Below are 26,700 nucleotides of genomic sequence, written 5' to 3'. Positions count from 1 at the left end.
TTATTAAAATAAAATATTATGTTTGTTCAGTCAAAGGGACATGTTTTTCGAGTGAAAAGTTTCTCATTCATTTGAAAATAGTTTTAAACTAACATTTTCAATAATCCCCTACATGAATGAAAATTATTTTAAAAATAAACATGAATACACGTGGAAGTACACATGGAAGGATATCGCATAGAGAGAAGTAGCTTGTGACTTTAAACCTTTATTAGTGGAATACTACCGAATTTAGTTGACTAATCAGTGAACATAATATCTTGAATTATTCAACCGTTTGGTATAAACTAAGATAATAGTACCTATATATAATTTCTTCTCTCACACTTTACGTTATCATAGTTGTGTTCATTTTGACATTGAATATCTCTTGCATGTTGAGAAATCTAAGCGACGACATCACGAGCGTAGCGAAAAAATATAAAATAAAATAAAATTCATAAAATTTTGATCTTTGTGTTCTTCGTCATGCGAAGATTAGTGCGTAAAATTCACAAAACTTAAAATCATACGTGAGATAATTGTGTTACCTAGGAAGATTGTATATCTTTGAATCCCTACAGATCTGTAGAAGAGGATGAAGGAAGTCAAGTGCCCTCCTCTCTAGCGATGATCCATAGAGCAAGGCTGCGATGATACTCCTTAAATCTCAAGCCTACCATCTAAGGAGGAGAAAAGGAGAGAAGAATAAGAGATGACAATCTAGAGAGGCTCTAGCCTATGAACCATGTTCTCTCCTATTTATAAAGGTCCATTGTCAACTGAACCCTAATGGATCCTGCCCTATTGGGTATTGTATCTCCATCCAACTACACAAAGTTCTTAGATTAGTGAATCTGTATCTAATAATCTCTCATTGACTCTTATTGAATTTCATCCATCAGATCCAATAATTTAGGGGCTTATTGAATATCCAATAGGATAGAAGCTCCGATTGATATCTCATATCCGAACATCTACTAATTGCAATGCTTACCATATATGTATAACTCTCTAGGCCTAATATCGAGTTGGTAGTGAGTCATACCTATTATAACTCCATAATAATTCACTCAACTCATCGACTACGGATGTACTAGGCCACTACGCCGTAGTCTCTAAACGATACAGGAGAATCCAATCCATTTGACATGTCTGTCCTTAATTACCATATAACTATAGTTTCCCATCCATTTAATATCCCAGAGACCATATACCGGGTATGATGCTGTCAGACCCATACAATTTCTACTCGAGTCTCGCTCTAATCGGATTCTCCTAAAGAACTCTTTTTCTCTCAATCCGAATGACTCTGGCCAAGGATTTGTTTGAGCAAAAACACACTAGATATTTCTCTCATGACACAAAGAGCATATGATCCTCTATTGACACTCAATAGTCCTCGTAAGGTTGGCTACCACTCCCGATAATCGGCTATGCTAGATCTAAAATCTCCAGACCTATAAGTCCGGTATTAAAGAATGAAGTACTCATATATGACATCTTTGGTGTCTCAAGTCTAAGGATCAGATACACCACTAGGACTATGAAATTGCTATTTGATAATAAGGCATCATTAACTATCTAGTATTTCGTAAGCGGAACAATTAGTGAATTCATTCTCAAATGAGCACCTATAATGCATCCCTAGTATCCCCACACAAGCAGCTATGGGACTAGTTACATCTATCGTAGAGACGGGTATACAACACACCAGTTTGTTCGGTTATCTCGATGTCCCTCTTGAGTAACCTATGACCAGGATTATTTAGGATATGTATTTAAAGGTAAATCGGTCTCATTATCGTGATTTCATCACGATCTAATTCCCATTACATAGATCCATTGACATCATAATATATTCAAGCAATAGACAAAATAAAGTAATAAAATATCAAATAATAATAAATAAAAAGACTGCGTGTCAAGTCACACGTGCCATCACTCACGTGATTAGCTTGTATGACACCTATGACTAGTAATCTTCCACTTAACATAAAGCCAATCACCTATATGTCTGATCCCTATCAGATCTCTGTGACACTTAAAGACAGTATGAGATAATAGCTTTGTTAGTGGATCTACGATGTTATCTTTGGATGGAACTCTTTCCATTGCTACATCTCCTCGGGTCACGATCTTTTTGATAAGGTGGAACCTCCTCAGAACGTGCTTAGACTTTTGATGAGACTTGGGTTCCTTCGTTTGAGCAATCGCCCCGTTGTCGCAATATAAGGGAATTGGCTCCTCGCTGCCCTGCACGGCTCTCAAATCTATGATAAACCTCAAATCTATGATAAACTTCATTATCTAGACTCTCTCCTTCATTGCCTTTACTGCAGTAATGCACTCCGCATCTATGGTCAAATCAGTAGTAGTATCTTGCTTGGAACTCTTCCGGCATTCTGTTTCTCCATTGAGGGTGTACACATACTCCGAATTCAACTTACTATCATTGACATTGGATTATAAAATCAAGTCTGCGTAGCCTTTAACCTTGAGGCTATTGCCTCCATATACTAGTAAAAGATATTTAGTCCTTCTCAAGTACTTAAGGATACACTTTACTACTTTCTAGTACTCCAAGTCTGGATCCACCTGATATATGTTCGTGATACTAAGAGCATGCGTTATATTAGTAGATCTGCGATATTATTTTCGGATAGAACTCTTTCTACTGCTATATCTTCTCGGGTCACGATCTCTCTAATAAGCTAGAACCTCCTCAGAACACTTCTGATGAGACTCAGGTTCTCTCATTTGAGCAATCACCCCGTTGTTTTTACAATATAAGGGAATTGACTCCTCGCTGCTCGGTATAACTACTAGATCTGTGATATTCTTCATCCAGACTCTCTCCTTTACTGCATCTATTATAACAATGTACTCCGTCTTTGTGGTCGAGTTAGCATAGTATCTTGCTTGGAGCTCTTCCAGCATACTACTTCTCCATTCATGGTGTACACATACCCCGAATTTAACTTGTTATCATCGACATCAGATTAGAAACTCGAGTTCGTGTAGCCTTCAATCCTGAGGCTACTACCTCTATATACTAGTAAAAGATCCTTAGTCTTTCTCAAGTACTTAAGGATACACTTTATTGCTTTCCAGTGCTCCAAACTTGGATTTTCCTGATACTTGCTCATGACACTTAGAGCATATGCTATATCAGGCATGGTACATAGCATGACATATATGATAGATCCTATCGTTGAAGCATGAGGTATCTTATTCATGTTTATCATTTCTTCATGAGTCTTTGGGGATATATTCATAGAAATTAATATCTCATATCTCATCGGTATAAGACATATTTTAAAATTTTTCATGTTAAACCTTTTGACAATGGTGTCTATGTACATGGACCGGGACAAGCCAAGTATCCTTTTGGATCTATCTCTATAGATCTAAATCCCTAAGATATAAGATGTTTCCCTTGTCAACTTTGTTGAATCTCAAATTTTGATGATAAAACCAATTGGTAGTCCTAGGTTTCCAACAACATCTGTCTTACACATATCGTTTATATCAAAATATTTTATTAATCATAATATTATGATTATTATCCATAATCAGCATATTCTCAATATTTAAGCACACTACATAATAATTTGGAGTGCTTTTATAGTAAACACATATAGAGATTTAACATTTATTTGGAGTGCTTTTATAATAAACACATATATCATTGCTTAGGTACTTCCTAATCGATATAGAGATTTAACAAGCGTGTAGACTTTTTATCTTCTCTTAGTTAGGAGCCACAAATCCCTCGATTTGTTTCGTATAAATTTTTTCTTTTAATTTATTATTTAAAAATATTATTTTAACATTTATTTGTTGCCGTGCTGGAATGTCTAACTTATATACAAAGAATCAATATGCATTACTATTACTATTACTATTATGAGCATATCATATCCAATCAATATGTAATCGATTATTGGAGGCTCAATTTTGACTTTTATAGGCTTAAAAGACTTCTTCTACTTAAAAACATTTATATGATGATGTATAACATTTTCATAACTGTAATATAGTTTGTCGAGAGAATTGCTTCCCCTATAACATTTATTAATTTTTTTTAATAATTGTAATAACTTAAAAATACTCAAAATTATATATTTTTTTTCTTTTTAAAACCAATTTATATGATTATTTTTTACAATAGTAACACTCTAAATTACAAAAACAGTGGACTTCAGATTATTTTTGTAATATCTTTTTTAATTTATATCGGATGAACATAAGAATAAAATTTATTTTTTTCGAATATAAGAGAGGACAATCTATTTATTTATACATAATGGGTGAAAATTGCTAAGATATATCATCCATTCACATGAATATTCAATTAAAAAAAATTATATCTATTAAAATAAAATGCCATGTCTCTTCGACCAAAAACACATGCTATGATAACGCAGCAGGAGCAGCCGTCCGATCTTGGGCCGATCATGGGCTTATATGGGCCTAACTGTAAGACCCTTTAACGTGTCACCACGCGTTATCATAGCAATCAGCCTTAGCCGTCAAATGCAGTGTTCTCTGCCACCTCTCTTCCGTGGCCATGGCTTCGTCGTCGTCCCTGTTCTTGAGCTCGCCGCCAATCGCCCCTAAATCCACCAGAATTCCACCTCTACTCTCCCTTCCCTTAGCCTCTGCCTTTTCCAACTCCCTCAGGCTGCATCCCCGGCGGTCGCTGACCGCCGCCGCCGCCGCCCTCCAGGCGGAGAAGCAGGACTCCGTGAAGCTGGAACCAGTGCACTCGCCGCCTCCCCCGTCTCTTCCATTTCGAGTGGGCCACGGATTCGACCTCCACCGCCTCGAACCGGGCCTTCCGTTGATCATCGGGGGCATCGCCATCCCTCACGACCGGGGCTGCGAGGCGCACTCCGATGGTATAGCTAAGATTAGGGCCTGGCGAATTAGATTTTGCGGTGGTGGACTCAGGTTTGATTTGTTTTCCCCTTAAAGATTTGGTTTTGTTCGTGATGGTGGATAGGGGATGTGTTGCTTCACTGCGTGGTCGATGCGATTTTGGGCGCTTTGGGGCTTCCGGATATTGGTCAGATCTTTCCGGATTCTGATCCCAAGTGGAAGGGCGCCGCCTCTTCGGTCTTCGTGAGAGAAGCTGTGAGTTGAATTGGCTACTTCGTTTTCCTTTTCTTTCCCTTTTTCTTCGATTGTTCTTTAGTTCTATTCATATGCCTTCTCTTCTACTGCTTTTTCTTTCTACCCTAGCCGAGAATCTGAACAGAATGTTAAAGTTTGAATCTTGATTTATGTGATTGACTCGATCGATATCTATACATTAATGTCAAATCACTGACCTTAGTTTTGGGACCAGGGACTTCTTGCTTCAATGCTTGGAATCTTGAAGCTGGAAGAACCTGCATGAAGTAATAGGTTAGGATAAAAGCTCGTATGATCTTAAAGTGCAATCCCTTTTGCAACCATTGGAAAAGCAAAACTTAAACAATGAGCAAAGAGCCACACCAAATGAGCAGCAAGGGTTCCCTTGCATGTCACTGAACTTTGATCATTCTCTTGATAATTAAATAAATTGGGAATAAAGGGAATGATCATCATTCAGCATCAAAAACGTTGTTCCATATTTAAATTTAATATATCTACGGAATCCACTAGAACATCCGCTAGGTACAGAGATGCATCTCTAGTCATGTGTGTTTGAAGAATAGCAAGATTAGAGCCTAACTTATTACTCCTTATTTGTCTATGGTTTGTGGTATCTCACCCCTTCCACCTTCACGTCTTGCCATACTGCCTGTCTTTGTCTTTTACCAATCCATAGTTAGTAACATGTTCTCAAATGGAAACAGTTTGTGCTAATGTTCCTAGCAAACAAGCAACTTCTATCTTATTCTTACTGTTGCCTTGTGAAATAACATGTGGAGGAGACAGCCGTAGGTTCCAGCTAACCTTTTTCTTGTCAGTTCTTGGGTTGTTTACGGAATCAATGTAACTCTAATTGAGTCAAATGAGACAATGCAAGTGAGGGTTCTGGTCAAGTTTTACCGGCTATACTCAAAATTGAAAGGGGTCAGAATTGACAAACTTAATCTGGACTGAAGATGAAATAAAATATTCTAGCAATAAATTATTAAAAATTTTGGAAAGAAATTAAGTCAGTCGCATGGTAACACTGTCCTTGTAATTTTCTTTTTTCTTCCTACACCCTCAACCACTTTTCTTTCCCCTGCATCCTGCAGTGTTCTCCTGTGATGTCTATTTGCCTCCCTCTACCTCTACCCCTACCCCTTTCTTTCTTTTGTTTGCTCGTAGTTTCATCCTTTTCTCCTTTCATCTTTCCCCAACTTAAGAAAATAAAACCAATTAAAGAACGTGGGATGGATGACATGATCTATTACTCACGAGGAGAAAGCTGATTATAATGTTGGAATGTGCCATAGTTTAATTTCAGCTTCTGATGACAACCATCTGATTATGAGCCTCACTGCTGTAACATTTTTGAAGCTTGAATTGCTGTACTGTGCAGTCTGCACTATTCCTGATACAGATCTGTGAATATTAGCCAAACAACTCAACATTTTTTGTGCATGAATTGTTTATTCTGTCGGATTTTCATTGTTCCTTCTATAGTTGCATTAAGAGTTTTCTCTGTTGTCGCACCATAAATATGCTCAGTGGAACTTTTGCAACTACCTTAAGGTCATTGTTAATATATAGTTATTTCCACCACCATGCATAACTCGGTTAATAGCAGATGCTGCTTAGATATGGTTGAAAATGATCGGATCTTCCAGTACCTCTAGCTTTCACGAATAATCAAATAATTTGTGAAACTATTCAAGTGCTCCTACTAATATTAGTTTATATCAGGTAAAACTGATGCATGAAGCTGGTTATGAGCTGGGAAACTTGGATGCCACTTTGATTCTACAAAGGCCAAAAGTAAGCCCTCATAAGGAGGCTATCAGGTCTAATTTGTGTGATCTGCTTGGAGCGCACCCTTCAGTCGTTAACCTGAAAGCAAAAACACATGAGAAGGTCGACAGTCTTGGAGAAAACAGAAGTATAGCAGCACATACTGTGGTTCTTCTTATTAGGAAGTAAAACATATCTGTGACTGAAAGCACATAAAACGAATTTTATTGCCATTATATGGACTATGGAGGTATTAAATTCTGTTGACTTCAGTGATATAAGACATACAAGTTATGAGAGCAATGCGAGTGAGGCCGAAACTTCCATCAATATTTGTACTGATAAGTTGTGTTCTTTTTCTTCTACTTGACGATTTCCTAATGTTGCCTCATAATGTTTGACAATTCTTACATACTTCAATATAAATTTTATTATTATTTTTGGGTAACTAGAAAGAAACTCCTCAAGACAGTTTCACTGTAGTACTTCAATCTTTGATAGCATGTGAAAACATCATCAGATCCATGTTAAATAATTATGCTCTGCTGTGCTCAGCTGCTACTGGCCAATGTCCTTTTTAATCTATGTTTGATTCCACTTTGATCATGAGCTCTGAGACCAAGAGCCAAACCTTCACCCTGCAATTCTTTGTTTACATGATTGATTGCTGCAGGCATGTGGTTAAAGTGGGAATATATATTTGCTTGGGTTTCAAGGTATTCCTAGATGGTCAAAAGATAGTGTCGAGTGGTCAGATGAAACACCAAAGGAATCTACTTGTAAAAGGCAGACCACGGACTGCTTCCTGGCGGAGATCTTGCAACTTCTTCCATAGGGCTATATACATGATTAGGAAAGAGAAAAAAGAAACCCAGAAACACCGACCATTAGAAGAAACAAAGCTTACAAGGAGACATACCAAATGCTTCCACATCCCAGAAACAAACCCAGAAACACAGACCAAACACATGATTCCACATCCTTACACATTGTTCTTCCAATATCAAATGCTGTTAGTACATGTCCGTGATGAGAGGAATCAACATACAATTTTCTAGAGCTTAAGAAACTACCCGTGCTCTATCCATTATTTCTTAATATAATACTCTTTGGAATTTAGCTTAGGATTTCTACAAATCGGAAGGTAGAAAAATTCTAGTAGACAGTACGACAAAATGCTGTAATTTACGCTTTATGTTACTGGTTTCAGTTCACCATTTATTGGTCACATTGAAGAGTTCATGACCTTCTTTCTCCTTGCAGGTCCCTTGTCGCTGTCGGCAGTTGAATTGGCGTTGTAGACAGAGACCATTGGCCATGCGACAGTGGCTCATTTATACCGCTGTAGGCGACGGGCTGTCAGATCTTTGGACACAAGCGTTCGCCTCTCTCCCCGTCCCTCCCTCCCTCCCTCAGCCACTGTGCTCCTGACTGTGACTATCTCTTCCAAATCCGTTCCCCTTCCAAATCCATTCCCAGTCAAACGAGAAACAACAAATGAAGTGACACAATCCTCTCTCTCTCGATACTCTTCCATTGTTCGAAGCTTCTGTCTTCTGAAATTTTCGTATTACAACAAACTTTCTCTGCCTCTGTCTCAAGCTGCTGCTACTGCTGCTTTGCTTCTTCTTTGCTGCTATAAATGTCAATCTTTCCGACATTATTGTTTCGTAAAAGCGAATAGAAGAAGCAAGAGAAGAAAAGGATGGCGTTTTGGAGCAGCGGCGGAGTAGGAGGATTTGTCGACACCGAGCTGTCGAAGAAGACGTCCATCTTCGGCCTTAGGCTCTGGGTGCTCCTCGGTGTCTGCGTCGGTGCCGCCATCGTCCTCGTTCTCTTCCTCTTCTCCCTCTGCCTCTCCTCCCGCCGCCGGAGCTCTCCTGCCCTCCCCTCCTCTGCCTCCGCTCCCGCCGCCGCCGCCGCCCGCATAAAGAAGCCCCTCAGACTCCACCTCCGCGACTCCACCCCTCCTGTCTCCAAGGACATCCCCGAGATCCCCTTCCACTCTCTCGCCGCCCCACTTGCTCCCGCCATCGACGTTCGGGTGGACCTCGGGAAGGCAAACCACCGCGCCGCGCTCGCCGACCACTTCCGCCCTCCGCCGGCCCCGCCTTCGGCGTCTACGACAGGGACGGCTAGCGGGGAAACCGTCGGCACTCCGTCGTCCACCGGCGGGGGCGGCCCGCCGGAGGTGTCGCCTTTAGGTTGGGGGCGTTGGTATACGCTGCGGGAGCTGGAGGAGGCCACCGGCGGGCTCGCCGAGGAGAATGTGATCGGGGAGGGAGGCTACGGTATCGTGTACCTCGGGAAGTTGGCCGATAACACCCTCGTCGCCATCAAGAATATGCTCAACAGCAGGTGCACGACGCCACCTTTCTCTCCTAATCTCCATCTTTGCTTGCTCTCGTTAACGCATCTTCTCATTTTCCTTATTTCTATTTGCTCACTTCATTTCTTGTTTACGATTTTTACTTTTTAAGTTTTTGTGGAGTGATATAGGTGTCCAAAAAATTGGAAATTTGCCTTACTATATACACTAGTACATTGACTATGTTACGAGTGCTCATGAGAGAAATGCTGTTGATTCATTTGACATCAGGGGTCAAGCGGAAAAGGAATTCAAGGTTGAGGTCGAAGCAATCGGGCGTGTGAGGCACAAGAATCTGGTCAGATTGCTTGGTTACTGTGTTGAGGGGGCCTATAGGTACACCACTTACTCTTAGAATGACATGCAGATTTGCTTTGTAATGCTTCTTATCGCTGCTGCATAAAATGCTTAAGATGAATTGATCTGATTGTTTTATCAATATCTTTATCCATTTTCTTCTTGCATATTTAGGATGCTTGTATACGAGTATTTGGATAATGGTAATCTTGATCAGTGGCTTCATGGCGACATCGGAGAAGTGAGTCCTTTGTCATGGGATATCAGAATGAAGATAATACTTGGAACCGCAAAAGGGTATGATGTTTAAATTTTAATCCTTAGCACGCTTTCAACCAAAGTAATTCTGTTATAAGTTAGCATTCAACCATTTCGGAGAACGCATGCCTTGCTGTGCTAACACTTTTAGTATATGTATACTAAGTCGTTATATGATGATGCATAATGACAGTGAAAATTGATATGCTATGCATCTGAATTTATGTGATCAAAAGGTGTTCACACGAGTAGTGAACCATACTAAACTCCCGTTGTAGATTTATTAGATGTGGGTTTACCCTAAAAGGTTCTTTGGTGGTAATTAGGCAGGCTTATACATGCATATGAAAAGCATAACTCATATATATAATGAACCAACTATTAGGACTCCTTTGGGAAAATACAGGGAGACGTGATATTTTTGATATCTCATAAATTGTATATGAAGTATGTACCATTTATCAAAGACAGTAGAACATGAAGACAATCTTCATCTATGTAGAGCAGTTCAAAGATTTGGACTTGTTCTGGTTTTTGGATTTGTGCAGTTTCAGGCTCGTGAATTGACATCCATATTCCATGCCTTTCATGCTTATGCAGCTATTTTCTGTTCGGTCTGGTAAAATATAACATACTATTATGCAGCTTAGTTTGGTATGTTCTTTTCAAATTTTAGGTCCTATTTCAGTTTTAAGATTTAAAAGAAAAGAGATTGCAGTAGATATGTATTTGTAGTTTTCAAAGAAATAAGTTTATAATTAGTAACTATGTTCTAGTGTTCTCCATCTACATTATGATTACAACACCACTGTCCACAAAAGTCTGGTAAAGAAAAAGAGAGGACCACAAGTGATTATATTTACTCTTGAAGTTCTCTGTTTCCTGAACATGGAACAATTGTTCTGATTATGTCATTTATGGAGAATGACACGCTCCAAAAATATACCATGGAATAATTGTTCTGATTATGTCATCTGTGGAGAATGACACAGCTTCAAAAATATACTATTTCTGAATTATATTTGTAGATTTTTAGATTACAAATCATGTTTGCAGCTTGGCCTATCTTCACGAAGGACTAGAACCAAGGATTGTACACCGTGATGTTAAATCTAGCAATATACTACTTGATCGACAGTGGAATCCCAAGGTATCAGATTTTGGGCTGGCGAAGCTCTTGTGTTCGGAGAGGAGCTATGTCACCACTCGTGTTATGGGCACATTTGGGTGAGTTCAGAACCTTATCAAACTGCAGATCTACTATTTACCTTAATTAAAGAATCTCACAGCTTGGCCTCCCTGTTTTTCACAGGTATGTTGCTCCAGAATATGCTAGCACTGGAATGCTGAATGAAAGAAGTGATGTTTACAGCTTCGGAGTACTTATCGTGGAAATCATATCAGGAAGATCTCCTGTTGATTATTCAAGACCTTCTGGAGAGGTCAGTTTTCTTCTGCTTGAAGAAATGATTTCTTAGGCTTGAAAGGAATAAGCTACATGTGAACTTACATTGCCTTTCTCAGGTGACTTTGGTTGAGTGGCTAAAGACCATGGTTGGTGACAAGAAATCTGAGCAAGTAGTGGATCCTAGGATGCCCGAGAAACCATGTCCCAAAGCACTGAAAAGGATGATTCTGGTGGCCCTCCATTGTGTGGATCCTGATGCACAGAAACGACCAAAAATGGGGCATGTCATCCACATGCTCGAAATGGATGACTTGCTAGCTCGAGATGTATGATCACTCTATCCTTCCAGTTCTTTCCCTGATTAATCTTCGTCGAGATTTTCACTTTTTCTGTTCATCTGTACACCAATAAGACAGCATAAAGTAAAGTTTAATTCTGTATAGACGCGTAGAGCAGTGTACAAACAACTAATATAGATTGGTACTATCATTACAATTGGAGCACTGATTGAGCCATTGTTGTCTGCACAGGATCGTAAACTTGGGCGGAGAGCATCTCCTGCTTTATTATCAGACAGACGCAATACGAGAGGAGAGGAAAACTCGAGCAATCATCTTCATAGGTCAAGATAGCTATGACAGATAAGAAGTAGGTGACTGAGTTTAGGTTTGCTGCATTTGCAAGTCACATACTTCTTCCAATTTGGCCATACTTTATTGTTGCATTCTTAATCTGGGATTTGAAACCTGCAAGGAGTTGATAATTTCTCATGCATTGTCTAAAAGAAAAGTTCATTTTGTGATTACAGTCCATAATTTATTATAAAAACAGAAGTTACACATCAAGCCAATTTGAATTTTTCCCCCATGTAAAAATAAACAGTGTCATGATCTAACTCCATATACTGGTTCAAAAAACATCTACTACTTGTGTCCGCGTAGTTCTAAACTTACTCTATTGTTTTAAGAACATGATTGATCAATCGATTCAATAACTTTGAATATAATAGATATGGAACCACATTACTCAAAATGCTTAAATATAAATTACTAATAGTAGATTCATCTGAGTGTTGTTATATACTGTTTTAGGACCATGTCAAATATGCAATCAGAAACTTTTTATTTTCACTGCAGTCTTCTTTGTGTTAGTTTTTCCTCATTGATTCTATCATCACAATTTGAACACCCCAAGCATGAATGTGTGCATATGCTCTCACATATCATGAGCTGCTTTCTTCCTAGATTTATTTTTCCTTCATATCGGCCAGACTATTAAGGGGTTCTATCTCTACAAGTCATGGATTGTCTTGCCCACCATTCCTGTGGACCTCTCCAACATGTCATGAGCTGCAGCAGTCAAAGAACCAAACAGGAGTAGCTTTAACCTCTGTTCAAAGTGGTGATGGCTGAAACTTGAGGATTGGAGAATGGTGATAGATGTTCAGCAGCTAGCTGAAAAGTGTAGATTAGAAAAGTGGGAATCCGACAAAAGAACGAGGTAGGGGATGGCTAATTCCAGGCAGTGCCACATGCTGCTCTGGCAGTAGAAGATAAATGCTGGTGTGGATGGATGTCTCTTGTGGAAGAAAGAAAGGTTGGACCAGCCACCAAATCTTGATCTAATTGGACCGGGAGGGAGAGAGCTACAGAGTTGTTGCTCCCTCGAGACAAAAGTAGTACAGAAAGAAAACACATGCTTGGTGATGTGCGGTGGTTCTTTTCATGTTTTGGGAGTAGGAAAAGCTTCTTTTCATGTTTTGGAGGTAGCAAAAATTCTCATACCAATAAAATCTCATGTATATTCCTCCTCTAGAAAGTGATAAAAGCATTAGATCTAATCCCTGTCGTCAAGAACTACCGGTGTTAGCGAATGCAAGATCCAAAGGGTGGTTTTAAGCGTATGTTTGTTTTCACTCCTTGGTTAGCGAATGCAAGATCTAAATGGGCTCTCCTTGGTTACACTAGAATGATTTGAGATCTAATTCTGAGAAGAATCGGACGCAAAGTCACTATCATTGGGACCTTCCAACTTGAGGAGAAGAAGAAATGGACAAAATAACAACTGATACGTACTCGTCAACATTACTGAAAAGAACACCGAACATGAAGCTGGCAATCATCTGTTGCAAGCTTGCCGATCTGCTTCACTTCACTGCCCAGCATGATTCCAATCAGCCTCCTTTCCTGATGATACCTTCCTCCTCTTCTCCGCTTTTAATTCTGCAGCATCTTCCCATAACGCAGCAGTTGACAAGACTATCTGGTTCAAGAACAGAACAGTGCAGGAGAGATAAGAAGTGATCCAACAACTTAAGGGTGTCTCAGGAATTTTGCCAGGAACCGAAGTGACCCACTGCGTTCGTAGTTTACAGAACGCTGTTGGGCCTATGTTTGCGCTTCCATTCGTCAAACGTCTCGAGGTCGAATGTGATAGATAGCTAACATCACTGTAAGATGTTAGGATCAAATTTGGCATTCGTTACTTACCATTTGCCAAAATCAAAAAATCCTCATATGAAGCACAGCAAACGCCGAGCTGAAGAGTAAATGGCTTCATCAGTTTGTGGGTGTTTGAGGCACCCAAGATCAAATAGGTACCTAAAAATCATTCTTTTTTATAGAAACGTATACGCTAGGAGCAAGAGATGATATCTTATTTTTGGATGCTCAAAACTTATGACCAAAGATCCAAAAATAATTCATCAAGCTCTTTAGCCAAAATAATAAAAAGGGGATCATAAGAATTAAAACTGTTAGTTACAAAATGATACTTATAAGATCATGATGTAATAATTATTTGAAACCTTGTGTGTTAAACACTTGATCTTGATCTCTCAAACATAAAATCTCTTATGCACAAGTTCCCTTTCTAACTTCTTCCGGATTCCTAAATTTTTAGGATACATTCCCTCCTAAATTTTTTTTCGGATCGAATTCTATCTAACAAGATCATGAATATGTGTTCGGACCGTCTTTGGATCACTTACATAAATCATGATCTTATAGTATACGCAATGAGCCATATGCATTTTTCCATACAAGTTTTTACGATGCTTGCATATAAATTTTATATGATGAATCATGAACTTATTGTAAACATACGAAGACTATATAATGTTTGAGTATGGTATGCATTTTATATGATCAATCATGAACGTATGAATCTTCTTCTCTTATGATGCAAATTTTTACATGATGATGTAAATAAGGTTGTGTGCTTCACAAACAAAAATTTCTTTCAAGTTGAAATCACCCATGACAGTCCCATACAACTATGTGAGCAGTGCTTACTGCCTATAGGTAGTGACACCGCCCAGCTGGCAGTAGCATCGCCAGATGTCACGGGTGGCAGGTGGTAGCACCGCCCAACTAGCGGTGCCACCGCCCGCAACTTGCCCCCCTTTATAAACTTAAGTTAGGGTTGACAGTAGAACCGACCCCAACACATTCTGCACTCCTCTAAACAGCTCCAAACCGATTGCTCTCCCTCTAGCAACTCAAAAATCCCCACTTCCCATTAGATCAAGGATCAATCTCTGACATTCTTTGAAAGATCACTAGAAAGGAGAACTACTAAGGTAATCTCTACACCAAACCGATTCTCCTTTATATTACTTGTTCTTGCTCCTTATTTGCCTTCATTATTATAATCTCAATGGCTTCTAGAAGATCCTCTAAGGACAAAAGGAAGAGGAGATTAGATGAAAATTATAACTCCCTACTTTTCGATTCTAATCAACATGCCCTAAAATTTTCTTCCATAGAGTCTAGACATGTTCATAAGGGTAAATATGTTGATTTAGATGAGTTAGTGATTTGGAACATATTGAATGGTTTACTAATCTAGACATTCTCCCAATTCTTCAAATTAGTGAACCTATTTACCCTAGAGTTGTTAGGCTATTTTACAACAATTTACATGTATATGAAGAAGAAAGAGTATCTACCTATCTATTAGGACATCAAATACCCATTACCGATAGATTAATTTATAACATCATATGAATTCCGGTAAAAGAAAGGGGGTATTATTTTAGAGGATAATGGGATGACGAAACAGTTGGGACTACTTACGTTAATGCTTTAGGAATAATTTTTGGTAATCCTAACTTAACGATTCTTTTAAAAAACTGGGAACATTTATTACCTTTAAGCACCAAAATACTTAATCACATCCTAATAAGTATTATTCTCCCAAAGCAAAATCATCATGATGAAGAAATCTAAATGGAACTAGGTACTATGTATTGGATTATGAAATGACATAACAATTGTTTTGGTTATCTAATCTAACAGAATATGATTGAACTATCAAAAAGGGACATGATGCTTCCATACGGTGGCTTAATCATAAGACTACTCCATGCCTATAATATTGTTATTCCACACGAAGAAGAAGTTATCAAACTAGATAGATTTAGTATCATAAATAGAAATATACTTTAACGGATGAGGTGTACATTTAGAAATGGAATATGGACCAGACTGCCTAGAAGGATTGATCCCCACCAACCTGAACCAGAACCTGAAATACCAATTTTTAAGTGTAATCAATCTCCTCCAACTAGTTCCTTTGAGAAATTACCTCCAGTAGAGCAAGCATCTCCCTTATCTATCTATGACATAGGGACTCGGATGGATCGTTTTGAACGACGACAAGATCAACTTGAATAACACCAAGATCAAATCTTAATTGAGTTGCAGCACATTCATTAACAATTTAATACTTTGTTTAGATATTTTTACTTTTCACCACCTGAATAAGTTGTGTATGTATTTGTAGAGAAGTGGACACAATTCCTCTTTGTTATATTGTTTACTTTAATGTTGTAAACCTAAAATGCTATTTACTTTGATAGTAAAATTCTGCGCTAACTACCTTGATGGTTTCAATTCTGAGCTTACTTTAATGAATATATCACTCTAAGAATTAGACTTAATATATCTTTTGAATGGATAAATTCCTTTATACATTTAACTGTTGGTATTTATGACTTGATGTATTATGATCATTTGTGGAGTTAGGAATGTTAATTTGTCCAAATGCATGAATTTGATGTATATCTTTTTCAAACTATCTTTATGAATTTCTTGAATGAAGCTTTCATGAGATTATGCCATATCAAGTTTACTTCATACCCTTGCTCCATCACTTTTGATACACTCAATCACTTCATAGATTTCATTGACAAATGCATCTCTCATATTTATCTCTTGTGAATTTTTATTGGGAAATGGATTTAATGTGATGATCCTCTCATTATGAAGGTTTATTCATGAAATTTCTTTTATCCTTCATATGATGATTTTTTCACATGAATTCTTTCTTAATGAAGGAAGAATTTTTATGATTCTTTTTTATGAGATGAGCACTTGCAAGAATGAGGATTTGATTTCACTTAAATATCTTGATCCTTGTGAAAATTGAAGCATAACTTAATGAAACTCTTTTATCATTTTTAACTTCATTCAAAGTTGGTTCTCAATAGATTTTCCTCCTTACTCTTCGTCTTCATGCAAAGTTTTGATGAAAAATAAAAAGGGAGCAGTTGATGGAAGTTATCTCTTTAATTATTATAATTTTAATGTTAAGAACTTTTGAATAATACCATGTCATGAATGCTTAAAATATGATTGGTATGAATTTTTTTTTACAATTTGAAATGTGACATGAATTTTTACTACACTTACATTGTTGAATTGTTCTCCTTTTTATTGATGACAAAGGGAGAGAAATAATACCAAAATGTGGTAAATTGATGACAAATGTATGTAATATATTTTATCATATATACTTAAAATATTTGCTTGATAAATTTCCTTCTTTATGATAATATATTTATAGCTTAACTTGCTATTTTGTAATTGATATCTTGCCATAGAATGATGAATTGCTATCTTTGTCATCTTTAAATATCATACTTGAAAAATGGATGTCATGCCTAGACATTATTTTGAGAATGTTAGATCAGGAATCATGATGTGTGTATTGATAAGTTTAAATGAACTTAACTTATCAATTTTTTTCTTGAATTTAAAGGCATTGAATTCAAGAATGTCTTTTCTCAAGTATAACATATAGATAAGGGAAGTTAAGGTTAACTTCGTCATCAATTGATTGTCATCATCAAAAAGGGGGGGATTGTTGAATCTCAGATTTTGATGATGAAGTCAATTGTAAGTTGTTTGATATAATCTATATATTGAGAAAAGTGTGCAGAATTAACTATGATGGCAGTAAGACATAAAGCAGGTGTTGTGCCGGAGTCAAGATCGAGATCTCATTGGGAGTTCGAGAGTTCGATGGAGGTCTAGACGTTCGTTGGAAGTTCTACGGGAACCAACCGAGAAGTCCAAGAGCTTGCCATAGAAGCTCATCGGAACTATCCAAGAAGATTGTCGTAAAGTCCAAGAGCTTGCCAGGAGTCCACCGGAACATTGCCGAGAGTTAATCGGATGTTCGTCGGAAGTACGTTGGAAGCTCGCCGGAAGAGCAATTGACGCACCGGAACAAAAAACACCATAAATTATATCTTAATTATCATAGTTAGAGCATAAATTAAGTTAGGATTGGGAGGTAATCCCACTAACTTAATTATGAGCCAACTGAGCCCTTAACAGGGTTGAATTTGGTCGAATTGAGTACCCAATTCAGCCCTTGAAAATATGGCCGACGGTGGCATCGCTTGGAAAGTAGTACCTCTGGATTCCTGGGCGGGGGTACCGCTGACAGTAGTGCTGCCAGCGATGGTATCGCCGACAGTAGTACTACCAGCGGTGGTACTGCCCTTGTTCGATGATGGTACTACCCAGGGTCATATCAGTAATGGTAGTACCGCCCAGTAACGACAATGGTACCACTAGTACCTCGGATTCCAATGATGTGACACTTTTTGGCTTCAATTTTGAAGTCATTGAGGCCTATAAAAACCTCATCCTTTTCTACAGGCACGAAACAATTGGCTTAATCTTGAAGTCTTGAGTCTTAAAATATTGTAAAAGTTAGAGTTCTCCTCGTTCATCTCTTAGCTTTGTAACCATCCAAGAAAGAGAAGTGAGACTTGTAAGGGTTCATCTCCTAAACCCGAGAAAAGGAGAAAACATTATAAAGAGGTGTTCGGTCTTCACCTATTAAAGGAAGGCCTTTAGTGTACGTTGGAGATCTCGTCAGAGGAGGACTCTGAAAGTGGATGTAGGTCACATTGACCGAACCACTCTAAATCTGGTTTGCATTTTATTTTGAGCAATCTTCTTTAATTACAAATCATTTCATAGCAAATTGCTTCTTCTGCTCGTCTTGTTATCACTACACTTACGTTTTCTTACGGTTTAAAGTTACTATATTTCCGAATCTACGAAATATTTTCTAAAATTATAAAAGTTTTTCACTATACTAATTCATTCATTCCCGGTATATAGATTTCCAAACTTACTATCTCAGGAAAAATCGCCAAATTATGCAAGTATCAAGAAAAGTATGAATCCAATAGAGTGAGAAAAATAGTAATAAAAAATCAGAATAATTTAAAAAGAGATAAGCCGATTAAATTAGTCTTGAAAAGTAAAAAAATCACAGGAGGTTTAAGCTCTGAGTCTTTGGGATTCTAAATGTAATCCAATTCCTGGAATGGACCCCATGGGTCAGAACACCGATGAGGAGGAGAGCCACAGTAGAAAGAGAAAGCGTGCAAGGCCAGAAGAAGACGACGAAGTGATTTCTCAGAGGTTTCATCGGCCCGGTAGCGGGATACGGAGGAGAAGAGAACAGCAGAAGAAAAGATCAGGTAGATTTCTCTGAGGTAATATTCTCTGTTCCTCTCCGATATTCTCATCTTTAGGTTTTCAATGATGATCTCGTTTCATCTACTTCAGATTTTTGTATTTGCCCTAATATTTCTTGTGGGCTGCTTTGGCCACTTTATGATCTTTTATGTGTGTTTTCTTGTTGTTGGACTCTGTAAAAAATCTGATTTTTAGAGTGTTCCTGGATTGGAAACCCTACTTCGGTTCCATGCAACTCTTTGCAATTAATGTGTTTGCTTCTCATGTGATTTATCTGGGTTTGGATAAAAAATGCTCCCTTTCGCAGCATGGACTAAATGTAGTGTTGGGTGATGCTTCAGTAAGTATTTTTAGCTCTTAGCATAAGCGATCTTTGAACACCTTGATCTTAAATGGCCGACAAGAAAGTATTTGTCTGTTCTGCGGCAAACTGTGGAAGCAGTTAGGATTTTAGCTTGCTATTGGCTTCAGTTTGAAGTTCCAACGAATGTGATCCTCTGTGATGCTTGCCATCAAGATCTGTTTTGTTTCCAATATTGTCGGGTGTGTCTGCTAACAGCCATGTATCTGTTTAAATGGCCTGTGATGAGTAATTTCAGTTTGCTGCGCCTGCATGTTTCAAGTTCAGAATCTATGCGAGTCCTAATGATAAGCGGCAAAGAGGGTTTTTGGGGTTTTTGTATCAAGGGCGTGGGTGGCATTTCTTGCCAATGTCATCTTTTACTTGATAAGCTATAATGGGTCAACATGGATGGTCTGATCCAGACTGGTTATAATTCTAGCGTAACTAGACAGTAATGCTTTCTCTCGTGTTAGAGTTGCTCCATGTATGGAGCTTTGTATATATATTCTTTTACATTGTTGTCAATCAATGTAGATGATCATTAAAGCTGACACCTTAGCTAGTCCTGTGAGGAGATTAATGATTAGCTTCCTTAAATAGCCAACTATGGAACCAACGATCTGGTTGGTTGGGCATGGTCTATTAGACTCAAAAAGCCTGAACATCAAAATTCATTTTTTAAGGAATATTTTGCATATTTATCGAACAAAAGCAAAACCAATAATGTAAAGATCACTCATGCTTGAATGGATGCTGTAAATCATTCCAATTAGTGATAAGAATTGTTATATGCATGACTACACAGATTTATCTTGTTTTAATTATTATGTGTTGGTCAAATGAAACTATGTTTCCATACTATTAAATGCTTTTTTAATATTAAATCTACTCAAGTCTTCTTTGATCTTCCTCTACCTCTTCTGGCTATTGTGTTCTGAATTGACTCTCCCATGTCCAGAAAATTATGCATTCAGCATGTTTACCATGTTAAGGAAATCATGCTGGTAAATCCTTTATATTTAAGATTATAAAATTAACACAGGTGTGTGTGTTTTTTCTGTTTTGTTTTATGCTCACTTTGCTATCTTCCTCTGCGGTTAAGATATGGTGGGATAGCAACACTCCTGATTCATATGGTACTATGTTAATTTGAAGCTAAAATACCATGGTTCTTCAATATTCAAAACAGATTCTGCTCCATAAATATATTTTTCTTGTTCCATTGGACAATGTCTTATTTGAAGGATGCCATCTTAGGTTTCTGATTGAAGTGGATGGTTTTGAGTCCATTTGGGAGCGCTTATTTCTTGCAGTATTTATTCTCTATATTGCCAGTGTTAATTTCATCATGAGTTCCATTTCCCTAATTTGCTTCCTCTAATCTATGCAAGCAATCGCCATTTTTTTCTTCATGATATCTTGCTCAACAAACATTCTCATTATAATATGTAGCACATATTAGAAGCTTACATTTTGCAGTTTAGTGATTATTATGGATGAGGGTGGGCAGAGGGGGAATGGGAGATACAAGACTGACCAATACAAACCATCTCATGCACAGGTACTGCAGAAACTTTGCATATATATAGATATTTATTTATATATATGTATGTATGTATGTATGTTCCCAACTTTGTTCTTTTCAAGCTGCCTGATGAATTTTTGTACTGATCAAATAGCAGAAAATGTGCTTTCATTTTAGTGATTGATTTATCTTTTAACAACATCGTCTGAAGCACAGGACATTTTATCCTGTTATTACTATAAGGGGATGTCACGTTAGACAGCACAATGACATGTTTTCCTCCTTAATGCCAATTTGTCTGAAACCTTTGAGAAAAAAGCTGCCATTTTTTTGTTGTTTCTCTGTCAAGAGATAAAGTTACTGAAAAGGCATGTTCCTCTATTGTAATTATAAACAAATTAAACTATAATTTCTATTTTTTTGTGTCTTCCCTATACTAAAGCTTCATCAAAGTTTCTACCATTTTCGTCTGGGTCATGAGATTGATCTGTTTTAGGTGCTTGGTTCTAGAAAACTAAGGTTAAACTCTTCCTTTTAAGAGCTTCCTTTGTTCTCCCGAACTTCAAATGTACATGCCATTTTGTGCTTGCCTTTCCTAAATTTTCGTTTCTCTAGTTTTATTTATCAAATTAAAGGCAGAAATTTTTAATTTTTCTTCTCTGCTAAATTGTGATGAAGATTTTTTATACATATCATATTTAAGTATGCCTAATAGACATTCGATCGCATCACTCCTTGGTGGCTTAAATTTCTCTTATTATTATGGTTTTTGGATGATGTCCTAGTGGATGGCACCTCAGCATCACCTGAAGGAAAACCAGACCATAAAACTCATCATGGCCGAACGCGACAAAGCTCTTCAAGAACGTGATCTTGCCATTTCTGAGAAAAAAGCTGCTTTGGTTGAACGGGACATGGCATATCTCCAGCGGGATGCTGCAATTGCTGAGAGGAATAATGCCATTGTAGAACGTGACAATGCTATTGCATCTCTTGAATATGCACGTGAGAATGGCATGAGTGCTAGCTGTGGACCTGGATGCCCTTCTGGTCACCATGGATCTAAACACACGTACCACTACCACCACCAGCAGCATCTTCAGCATATCCATCCTCCATCACAACAGTTGGTAGATGCCTCTGGCCAAAAAAAGGATGCACAAGGTGAGATGTTTCCCATATCAGCTGCTTCAGAGACTGGAGTGAAGCCCCTGAAGGCCAAAAGGGGAGGGAAGGGGACCAAAGTCCAATCGTCTTCATTAAAGAAACCTAGGAAGAGTAAAAGGGGTGGAGGTGACAATTTGAGCAAGCAGGTCACGATTGCAAAGAAAGCTGGGGAGTGGAGAGGTGAAGTTGGAATAGGGGAGGATCTGACAAAGCAGGTTTCGATGGCAAAGCATCATGAGTGGAAGAGTCAAGACCTGGGCCTGAACCAGGTGGCATATGATGACACGACGATGCCGGTTCCTGTTTGCTCATGCACTGGGAAATACCGCCAATGCTACAAATGGGGGAATGGAGGATGGCAGTCTGCCTGTTGCACAATGACACTTTCCATGTACCCACTACCGGTGATGCCCAACAAGCGGCATGCCCGTGTTGGGGGGCGCAAGATGAGTGGAAGTGCATTCAGAAAGCTTCTAAGCAGGCTTGCATCAGAGGGTCATGATCTATCTCTACCAGTGGACCTGAGGGAACACTGGGCTAAGCATGGCACAAATCGGTACATTACTATCAAGTGAGGAAGACTGTTGGAGAAGGGAAGGGAAAGATGCCAAACACATTTATAACTTGAATTAGCCTCTGGTTGGTCTTTCTTTTCCCTTATATTGAAATTATAGTGTACGATTCAGGTCTAGTACTAAGAGGTGCAGTCTTCTGATGCTTGAGAGCTCAATTGTATCTGCCTATCCTGGAAGGAGATTTTTCTAAATGGATTCTGTTTCCTGATGGATTCTACTGCATCATCTTATGTATATAGCTTGTTTTATCGATACTAATTGTGATATCTTAGTCTTCCCATCTCCAGAGGAACATGATATGATTGAAAACTAGTTACCATGGAGAACTATCTTCCTGATGCTCTAACCTGGTCTATCAGTTGATAGTTGGCGAGTCAAAGTAATGCTAAAGCATCAGAAACTTCTTTTCAGGTGGTCTGTAAGGTGAAAGGTCTTTGAACTGTAGTTTAGTGGTCTACTACTGTCTGCTGCAGATGTTTATATGCATTCTTAATCTCCATTACTTCTTAACCGACCAATTAAAGCTTGAGGTTTAATGCAGGTGTATTAGATGGAATTTCTTTAGTATTCAAATTAATCATTAGGTTTTTCTATAAGCATGAGGAACTGTAATTGATTTCTACTTTTACATCAATTCTATACAATTTATTCAGGAAGTTTATTGATTCAGAAATCCCTGCTTGCAGTAAGTTAGTTCTACTTGATCATTGTCTAAATCTGGGCCTGAGTTTTTCTGCAGTTGCTGGAGTGGTGGTTTCTCATTCATGTGGAACAATGTAGGATGTTTATAGAGAGCCAATATGAGATTAGTAGATGAAGAAATGTATCATTTGAGTGCAACAAAGATGCGTTTTGCATTGCGAATCACCAACTCTTCCTGCTGAGAGTATTCACCCCATTTGCAACAGTGAGGGCAGTGTGCTTCATTCGTGTTGAAGATGAGGAGAGCGACAATGGCGGTAGTGCAAAGGGGTTTAAATGGTTAGATCAGTTTTATTGGGTCGCAAATGTCTGACAGATGTGACGGAGATCAGGGTTTTGGACAACGAATCTGAACCGTCCAAGATCCGGACACGTGCAATTCTCGATAGCCGGATCTAATTTTGGAACTGTTACGGGGTGGAGAACGGGCGAGGCGGCCTGAGAAGACTCGTGCCGCTTCATCGGGAGCCTTCCAAAACCTATCTGCCCTCGCAACGAAACTTCTTCCATGGAGTTCGCCTCCGCTGTCCTTCTTCCCGCCCCGCTCGCCTCGCTCCCCGCCGCTGCCGCCACTATCGCGGTTCCGATTTCGATCGCAGTCACCACTCCCACCACAGCTTGTTGAATCGTCTGGCTGCGAGGCAGGAATCCGATCCAGATCCCGAGCTCCTCTTCTTGGGGGTCTTCTTTTCCACCTACGAGAAGACCTTAATCGAACTGAAAGAACAGGATGACGCCGTCTTTATTGCTGATGAATCCGGCCCTTTCGTGGACCGACACAGAGGCAACGGCGGCGCTGAGGTTTAATGTCAAGCCTTTCTGTCCTCCAGCCGGTGCCTGCTACTGGTTATGCCCTTCTATTCTTGCTCGCCTTCGAACTGGATTCCTTGATGTTTAGTTAATTTTTGGACTGGATTTTTGGTCAACACGCTTTAGCCCTGAGGCCAATAGCTGGGATCTTTTTTCTCGATCAGTTAGATGCGTGGATGTAGATTTATTTATAATTTTATTTAATTATTCAAAATTGCAGTTTGCAAATGCTCTTGCATGCTGATCCTTTCGGATCATTGAGTCACTGCTATATATGTGATTATGTTGCTGTTTTATCTGCTATTGCAAACACATAAACTTGTTCCTGGAACACCAATTTTTTGTAAGATTATGGCATCTTTAATCTAACACCATGGTGCATATGAATACAGTGCTGTATAAATATATGTGAGACTGATAAAATGACATTTGTATCACAGGATTTGGTCATCAGAATGGCATTTAGATTCAGTGATTCCCATTTCTAGTGTTTTGTTGGGTAATGGGACTCCGAGTCTCATTCTTGGGGGATTTCATCTGCCAATTGAGAGAATCTGAAATCTTGTGTGGCCAAATGCCATTGGGATCCCATGCTTTGCTTGTTTTGAGATATGCTTTGTGTAAACTGACCATTATGTGCTAATTTCTGAGTTATCTATATCCAGGGCTAGAAGATGGAGATCTCCGATATCAGCTATGATTCCAAATATTCATCTTCCAATGCGCAGCCTAGAAGTTAAAAACAGGTTGGTTTTGCACCAGGAAGTTTGAGGCCTACACCATAACATGGTAGAAGTATATTTTAGTTTCCCTTTTTTGTTTTTCTCTGTAGTTGTCGATGAATTTTCCTTTATCTCTTACAGTGGCTAACTGTAAACCTGTGGAACAACTTGAGAATGGAAAGTCTTGTATTGACATGTGTTTTGCAATAAGCATTGTAAAGACAAGAAGAAACTCCAGTAATGCTATATTCTCTATGTCCATGTCATTGTCTTTTTGATTATTTTTCTTTTTCTATCCAACCTTTGAACTTTTCCCCTTGTTTGAATTGAGTTATTCTTACACCCATCACAAAACTCCAATGTGATACCCTCCTCTTTTTCATCATTTTCTGTTTTGGTCAACAATAACATTTTCTTGTCTATTACTACACTAATTTTGTTCTATTACTTTCTTTTTTGGTTAAATGCAATAAGCTAAATACTGTTCCACTGCCATCTCTAATTTGTTTTGACACTATTTCTGTTATTGTAGGACATCAGTTGATGACATTAAAAGCTTGCGATTGATCACAGCCGTCAAGACCCCATATTTGCCTGATGGGAGATTTGACCTTGAAGCTTATGACTCCCTTATCCACATGCAAATCATCAATGGTGCTGAAGGTGTCATAGTTGGGGGCACCACTGGAGAAGGCCATTTAATGAGCTGGGATGAACATATCATGCTCATTGGTCACACTGTCAACTGCTTTGGTACCTCAATAAGAGTTATCGGGAACACTGGAAGTAACTCAACAGGAGAAGCAATCCATGCAACTGAACAAGGTTTTGCTGTAGGGATGCATGCAGCTCTTCATATCAATCCTTATTATGGGAAGACATCCTTGGAGGGAATGGTCTCACATTTTGAGGCAGTTCTTTCTATGGGCCCAACTATCATATATAATGTGCCCTCAAGAACTGGACAGGATATTCCACCCTCGGTGATACACACGATCTCGCAGAATCCTAACATGGCAGGTGTCAAGGAGTGCATGGGAAATGATAGGATCAAGGGTTATGTAGATAAAGGGATTGTGATATGGAGTGGGAATGATGACGAATGTCATGATTCTAGGTGGGCATTTGGAGCAACTGGAGTCATATCTGTTGCTAGCAATCTTGTTCCGGGGTTGATGCATGAGCTCATGTTTCAAGGGAAAAATCCTTCATTGAACTCAAAGCTGATGCCTCTGATCAAATGGCTGTTCCAGGAGCCGAATCCCATCGGCCTTAACACTGCCCTTGCGCAGCTGGGAGTAATTAGGCCTGTGTTCAGGTTGCCCTATGTCCCTCTTCCTCGTGCAAGGAGACTTGAATTTGTACGCATCGTGGAATCGCTTGGTCGTGAGAATTTCATTGGCGAAAAAGATGTTGAGTTTCTTGATGATGAAGACTTTATACTGGTAGGCAGGTACTGACATTACATGGTCCATTATCTCAAGTTTCTTCCCTCATAGTATGTAAGCCATTAATGGAGTAAAACTCTATGATCTATGATCAGAAAGCAAATAATCTAGCTGTCGTGCTTGTCAAAGTTTTCATATGGTATATATATAGTTGATTTGAGGTTCTTCTCTCTTTTCCTCATAATAGCTATCACAGAAAGCATTTAACAGTAATTTGGACTCTGCTAACCCAGCAAGCTATATAATTTCTTCTAATTTCTTCTTCTAATGATCATTATGTTGGTTGTTGCTTTACAGATGTATGGACTCAAGAATGAGAGTAGTTTCCTATAACCATTGTGATAGAAATGTTGGTTGAAGGGCCCATGAGATTAATTGCATGTCTTCAGAAAGATTGACATC

The 26,700-nt window shown here is 38.6% G+C and overlaps 4 protein-coding genes across 8 annotated transcripts; all 4 read left to right on the top strand.

Annotated features, from left to right (window-relative positions):
* The first annotated feature begins 4,493 nt into the window (after nt 1–4,493).
* On the top strand, nt 4,494–8,492 carry LOC135612098 (2-C-methyl-D-erythritol 2,4-cyclodiphosphate synthase, chloroplastic-like). Of its 2 annotated transcripts, none has more exons than XM_065107908.1 (3): nt 4,494–4,883; nt 4,988–5,118; nt 8,155–8,492. In XM_065107908.1, exons 1-3 carry the CDS (start codon nt 4,553–4,555, stop codon nt 8,320–8,322), a joined length of 630 nt encoding a protein of 209 aa, XP_064963980.1. In that variant the 5' UTR covers nt 4,494–4,552; the 3' UTR covers nt 8,323–8,492. The 2 variants fall into 2 exon arrangements, with proteins under 2 accessions (XP_064963980.1, XP_064963979.1); XM_065107907.1 differs by lacking the exon at nt 8,155–8,492 and adding an exon at nt 6,847–7,350 and having other exon boundaries at nt 4,497–4,883.
* On the top strand, nt 8,454–12,072 carry LOC103983822 (probable serine/threonine-protein kinase At1g01540). Its single transcript, XM_009401117.3, has 7 exons — nt 8,454–9,249; nt 9,491–9,595; nt 9,731–9,853; nt 10,871–11,041; nt 11,127–11,256; nt 11,339–11,548; nt 11,753–12,072. Exons 1-7 carry the CDS (start codon nt 8,597–8,599, stop codon nt 11,852–11,854), a joined length of 1,494 nt encoding a protein of 497 aa, XP_009399392.2. The 5' UTR covers nt 8,454–8,596; the 3' UTR covers nt 11,855–12,072.
* Nucleotides 12,073–18,848: 6,776 nt separating this feature from the next.
* Nucleotides 18,849–22,898, top strand: LOC103983820 (barley B recombinant-like protein D). 3 transcript variants are annotated; one of them, XM_009401111.3, is made up of 3 exons: nt 18,849–19,023; nt 20,829–20,910; nt 21,660–22,898. In XM_009401111.3, the coding sequence occupies exons 2-3, from the start codon at nt 20,842–20,844 to the stop codon at nt 22,614–22,616; spliced, it is 1,026 nt and encodes a 341-aa protein (XP_009399386.2). In that variant the 5' UTR covers nt 18,849–19,023; nt 20,829–20,841; the 3' UTR covers nt 22,617–22,898. The 3 variants fall into 3 exon arrangements, with proteins under 3 accessions (XP_009399386.2, XP_009399387.2, XP_064963978.1); XM_009401112.3 differs by having other exon boundaries at nt 18,855–19,008; XM_065107906.1 differs by lacking the exon at nt 20,829–20,910 and having other exon boundaries at nt 18,855–19,023.
* An 813-nt stretch (nt 22,899–23,711) lies between these two features.
* On the top strand, nt 23,712–26,463 carry LOC103983819 (4-hydroxy-tetrahydrodipicolinate synthase, chloroplastic). Of its 2 annotated transcripts, none has more exons than XM_009401110.3 (3): nt 23,712–24,119; nt 24,794–24,874; nt 25,383–26,463. In XM_009401110.3, the coding sequence occupies exons 1-3, from the start codon at nt 24,049–24,051 to the stop codon at nt 26,308–26,310; spliced, it is 1,080 nt and encodes a 359-aa protein (XP_009399385.2). In that variant the 5' UTR covers nt 23,712–24,048; the 3' UTR covers nt 26,311–26,463. The 2 variants fall into 2 exon arrangements, with proteins under 2 accessions (XP_009399385.2, XP_009399383.2); XM_009401108.3 differs by having other exon boundaries at nt 23,712–24,164.
* Nucleotides 26,464–26,700: the final 237 nt, after the last annotated feature.

This window comes from Musa acuminata, chromosome BXJ2-5 (assembly GCF_036884655.1).
Source record: "Musa acuminata AAA Group cultivar baxijiao chromosome BXJ2-5, Cavendish_Baxijiao_AAA, whole genome shotgun sequence".
NCBI lineage: Eukaryota > Viridiplantae > Streptophyta > Magnoliopsida > Zingiberales > Musaceae > Musa > Musa acuminata.
The sequence above is the reverse complement of the archived record's forward strand: the minus strand, read 5'-3'. Positions and strand labels throughout refer to the sequence as shown.